Source organism: Penaeus monodon, chromosome 38 (assembly GCF_015228065.2).
Source record: "Penaeus monodon isolate SGIC_2016 chromosome 38, NSTDA_Pmon_1, whole genome shotgun sequence".
Taxonomy (NCBI): Eukaryota; Metazoa; Arthropoda; class Malacostraca; order Decapoda; family Penaeidae; genus Penaeus; species Penaeus monodon.
This window is the reverse complement of record NC_051423.1, coordinates 30046406-30051405: the sequence shown is the minus strand read 5'-3', so window position 1 is coordinate 30051405 and position 5000 is coordinate 30046406. Positions and strand designations below refer to the sequence as shown.

Below are 5000 nucleotides of genomic sequence, written 5' to 3'. Positions count from 1 at the left end.
CTGCCAACACTTTCGAGCCAGGTCAGACAACACTTGGAACCTCGTGTGCTGCCTTGATAAGTCTTCTAAACTTTACTAACTTTAAAAAAAAGGAAAAAAAAAACTTTTTTGGTGTTATGTCTTAACCCTTTCTTCCGCGCTTTTTTTTAATGCTATTTTTCTCCTAATTCTCCATCATGCTTTATGTCAACATTCATCTTATTTTGTGTTGTGATACGTTTTACGTCATCATCATCTTCAGCTTCATTATTACCATTTTCATCTTCTTCAGCATCATTAACATCATTAGCATCATCTTCAACATCATTATCATCTTTTTCAACACCGTCATCACCGTCATCACCATCATGAACATTGATATCACCGCCATCATATTCATCATCATTATTATCATCTCCAACATCATTATTGCCGTCATCACTATCATCGAAATTACTATCACCATCATCATCACCTTCAGCATCATTATCACCCTCATCCTCACTCTTTCCATCGCAATCATTTAATTTACTGCAGCTGTTTTCCGTCTCTGTTCTCTCTCTCTCTCTCTCTCTCTCTCTTCCTTCCTCCTCTCTCTCCCTCCCTCACTCCCTCCCTCCCTCCCTCTCTCTCTCTCTCTCTCTCTCTCTCCTCTTCTCTCTCTCTCTCTCTCTCTCTCTCTCTCTCTCTCTCTCTCTCTCTCTCTCTCTCTCTCTCTCTCTCTCTCTCTCTCTCTCTCTCTTCTCTCTCTCTCTCTCTCTCTCTCTCTCTCTCTCTCCTCTCTCTCTCTCTCTCTCTCTCTCTCTCTCTCTCTCTCGCCGCAATAAATGCTTTCTCCTATTCTGTACATCTCCAACCGTGCGTTTCTAAACTGCATCACCGCCTAACTAGTTTTCTACAACATCAACCTCACGAATTGTTTTTTTCTCTTTCTTGAAATTCAGACAGAAAATCATTGCTTCACCCTCACTTCTTTCGATTCAGCTTATCTTCAGTAATATCTCATCCTAATATCAATTTGAATTAAATAGAAATAAGATTAAGATATGTAAAAGTGTTTATAAATGGTATCAGATTGTAGAACACTAAGAGATAGCACTGAAGCTGCATAGACTTGTGTAAAAAATATATTAGGGTTGGTATTGCTTTTTGAGATGGTACAGCTTGTAGAAAATTAATTAATACATAAATCATTTGTTGTTATAATGGGTTAGTTTGTAGAAAAATGGAATGGACGAAATATTTGCTTCCAATTGGGTTAGCTTGTAGAAAATGGATTAAAACACACAGCTTTGCTTTTGAATTGGTTAAGTGGATAATGGTACAGGTCATGGCTTGTAGATATAAAGACAAGGTGTCACAAGAAGAAAACACATGCACAAGCACAGGCACACATACACGCAGACACAAACACACACACACACACCCACACCCACACACACACACACACACACACACATACACACACATACACACACACACACACACACATACACACCCACCCCTCACACACACGCACACAAAACCACTACAGCCTACAGAGAGCACAGTCCACGCACACTGCATGATCGCCCAACTGTTGCAGCGGGTAGCGTAGCCCTAATAGCCGAAGTAGCCCCGTCACCTGCTGACTGCTCCCAGGTGTGCCCCTTCGACTACAGCCCCGTCTGCGGGAGCGACGGCGTCACGTACAGCAATGACTGCACCTTCAGCGTCGCCGTCTGTAGGGACTCGGGCCTCCGTCGCCTCTACGCCGGTGCTTGTGGTGCGTGGTGGGGGTGAGGGGGTGGGCGTGGCCTCAGGGAACGCCCACTGGCTTTACTTTCTCTTGGGTTTAATCTTTAGGTGTTTTGCCTGGTCTGGTTTGCCGAAATTAACTTTATTCTCTCATTTGTTTTGTATTTCTTTTAGAAAATAACTATAATTTTTTAAAAATATATTTTTACAGCAAAATAGAAGGCATTTTAACATTCTATTTTTCGTTTAATAAAGTGCCATACTCCTTTTCGTTTTTCTAAATAATTTTTAACATTCCTGATTTGTGTTTCTTTTTTTGTAGAAGTTTTTAGCTTTTAAAATATATTTATTTTATTAAGTTTTATATGACATATGTATAAATATATTTACATGCATAAGTGTTTTATAGAAGCATGTATAATGTATGGATTAGAGAGGATCAGCAATTTAGTTGCTTTAACAATACATTTATATTAGGTTCAAATGATGTGAAATTTAACGCTTGGTAATTCAGTCAACTTTAAAATATTCTACAACGCAACTTTAAAAAGATATATCATGATTGCTTTTATTTTCTCGTTTTCAGTGAAAGTAATATCAAAACGACTTGTCTTGCCGCATCCCAGGCTAACAAACAGCTTCATTTTTCAGAACTTCCTTCAGCCCCCTCTGGGTCCCCCGCCCCCTCCCCCTCCCCCAAGACTTCCTCCTCCCCCCTCCCCCCTCCGGTCATCCCCTTCCCTCCCCCGACCTTCGACGTGAAAGACGGTCTCGGAAATCTCGACGTCACTTTCGACTACATTGACCCCGAGAACATCCCGACCTTTGACGTCGTGGACCCCAGCGCCTGCCCCGAAGCCTGCACCCGCATTTTCCTCCCCGTGTGCGGCACCGACGGGGTCACGTACAATAATAAGTGCCTCTTGGACATCGCCGCTTGTAAGACCCAGCTGGCGAGCAGTCCGGTGCAGTTCGCCTTCGAAGGATCTTGTGGTGAGAGGCTTGTTTAAGTTTTTATTTTCATTATGGCGAATTGCTTTTTTTCGTTTGTTTGTTTTTTTGTTTGATGGTTTGGTGGGTTTAAGACGTTTGGATTTATATTATGTTTATGATGTATGATTTGCGAATAGTGTCTCAATGGTATAACTGCCAACAAGAAAGGATTTGTTTCCATTCCAAAATCGATGTCTACTGTTTACTAATTACTTGAATCTGGATTCTCGGCGATTTATTTGCTCATTTCATCTCTCAAGAACATGATAAGAAATTTTCCACGAGTCTTTTGCATTTTCATTCATTCCGCAACCACATAGGGAGCATACTTTTGCAATGACATACTAAATGCTAGTAACTAACTAATGTACTTCAATAAGTCTAATTGCAGGTCGTATATGCTTCGTATCTTTATCTACGTCAATTTTATCTTTGTATGGCGTTTTGGTTGAAATTGTTCTTCTTCTTCTTCTCCTTATTATTATTATTGTTATTATGAATATAAATAATCCTTTTCAAAAATCTATCTTATCGCTTTTGCATTCGTTTTTCTGTTGAATATTTTTAATTAACCTTTTTTTTCAGAAACGCTCGAATCCGGCGTCATAGGCAACGTTGAACTCGGCAGTCCCCTGGCGCCTGCAACATTCACTTCTTGCCCCGAAAATTGCAACAAGAAGTTCGCTCCCGTGTGTGGCACAGACGGAGAGACGTACAACAACGAATGCATCCTCAATGTTGCAATTTGCAACGCACGGGAGACGGGAGTGACGCTGGCCAAGGCTCATGACGGCGCCTGCGGTGAGTTGCTTGTGGCTCTCGTGTCGTTGTCGTTGTTGTTGTTGTTGTTGTTTGTCATTTTGGCGGTTTGGGAAATTCAGTTTATATTGTGGCAGTGCTGGGCGGCGCAGAAATGTCGGGGATAATGACCCAGTTCGCACTTTTTCTCTTTCTAGGAGACGAATTGGGAACTCCTTAGATTTTTGAACTTAAGGAAATATATGTGTGCTAGAATATATATATATATATATATATATATATATATATATATATATATATATATATATATATATATATATATATATATATATATATATATATATATATATATATGTATATGAGTGTGTGTGTGTGTGTGTGTGTGTGTGTGTGTGTGTGTGTGTGTGTGTGTGTGTGTGTGTGTGTGTGTGTGCATTGCCCTCTGCACGCCCCATCTGCCCGTCACAATGCCCTCACCAATCCTACTCCCCCATCCTCCAGCCCCGCCCCCCACCGCCGCCCCCGAGGGACCCGCGCCCCCCCCAGTAGTCAGGGACGAAGCCACGCCCGCCACGGCTGCCCCTGCAACATCCTCTTGTCCCGAGAACTGCAACAGGAAGTTCGAGCCCGTGTGCGGCAGCGACGGAGAGACGTACAACAACGAGTGCATTCTCAATATTGCAATTTGCAAGGCACAGCAGACGGGGGTCAAGGTGGTCAAGGCCTACGACGGTGCTTGCGGTGAGTGCAAGGAAGTTATTGCAAAGAACTGAACTATGGTTTCCTCTTATGGCAATGGTGGGAGATACGTATGGCGTAGGTATTTCCATGGCTGTAATATTAAACGTAATTTACACTGTACTGTACATGATATAAATATAGTACCTGTCCTTTTGTGTTATGTTTTACGAATATTACAAATATAACTGATTTAACTATTAAGAAAGATATAGAACCAGCCGCAATATCACGATTAGAGTATCCACTTGTGCAATGAATGGATTATCAACATGATTGACCACCTGATTTTGAACATGAAAGATAAACCAAAATGTTCTCAATTTCTATCTTTAGACCAAAATATAATTCCTGTAGTTTATTTCTAAAAGTATACACGCAGTTACTAGATTGCCTGTTATGGAGTGTGTTAGACAGGATACAAAGAAACAATCAGAAAAGAACAGTCATAGGTCGAACAGTCAAGGCCAGGATGGCAGGATGAATGGAAGACTTTTGAGTGCAAATTAAGAAAGAAAAAAGAAAAAAGAAAAAGAAGAAGAAGAAAAAAAAATCTTAATACTAGGTGTTCATATTCAAGTGATGTTTTAGAATACAAAATACATGCTAAAGATGTTTCTCAAATGTGCCAAAATTAACTCATGTAATCTGTTAATAAGACTATAAAAGACAAAAAGTGTATCTCAGTACCAAATGGTTATCGTTTAATACTTTAAACGAATAAATGTGTAAAACATCAAAAGTCATATAGCACTCTCTATATCTATCTAAAACCAACACTGAAAATAGATACC

At 40.4% G+C, this 5000-nt stretch overlaps 1 protein-coding gene across 3 annotated transcripts in view; it reads left to right on the top strand.

Annotated features, from left to right (window-relative positions):
- LOC119596885 (agrin-like) overlaps positions 1 to 5000 on the top strand; it is a 25119-nt gene that overhangs the window by 15373 nt on the left and 4746 nt on the right. For 2 of the 3 annotated variants that reach the window (XM_037946238.1, XM_037946239.1), the window contains exons 2-6: positions 1 to 21; positions 1565 to 1744; positions 2368 to 2709; positions 3295 to 3510; positions 3970 to 4209. The exon at positions 1 to 21 is cut by the window's left edge and continues 135 nt beyond it. In XM_037946238.1, coding sequence (XP_037802166.1) covers positions 1 to 21; positions 1565 to 1744; positions 2368 to 2709; positions 3295 to 3510; positions 3970 to 4209 — 999 coding nt within the window. The remainder of the gene's footprint in view (positions 22 to 1564; positions 1745 to 2367; positions 2710 to 3294; positions 3511 to 3969; positions 4210 to 5000) is intronic. The other variant, XM_037946240.1, reaches the window with a different exon arrangement.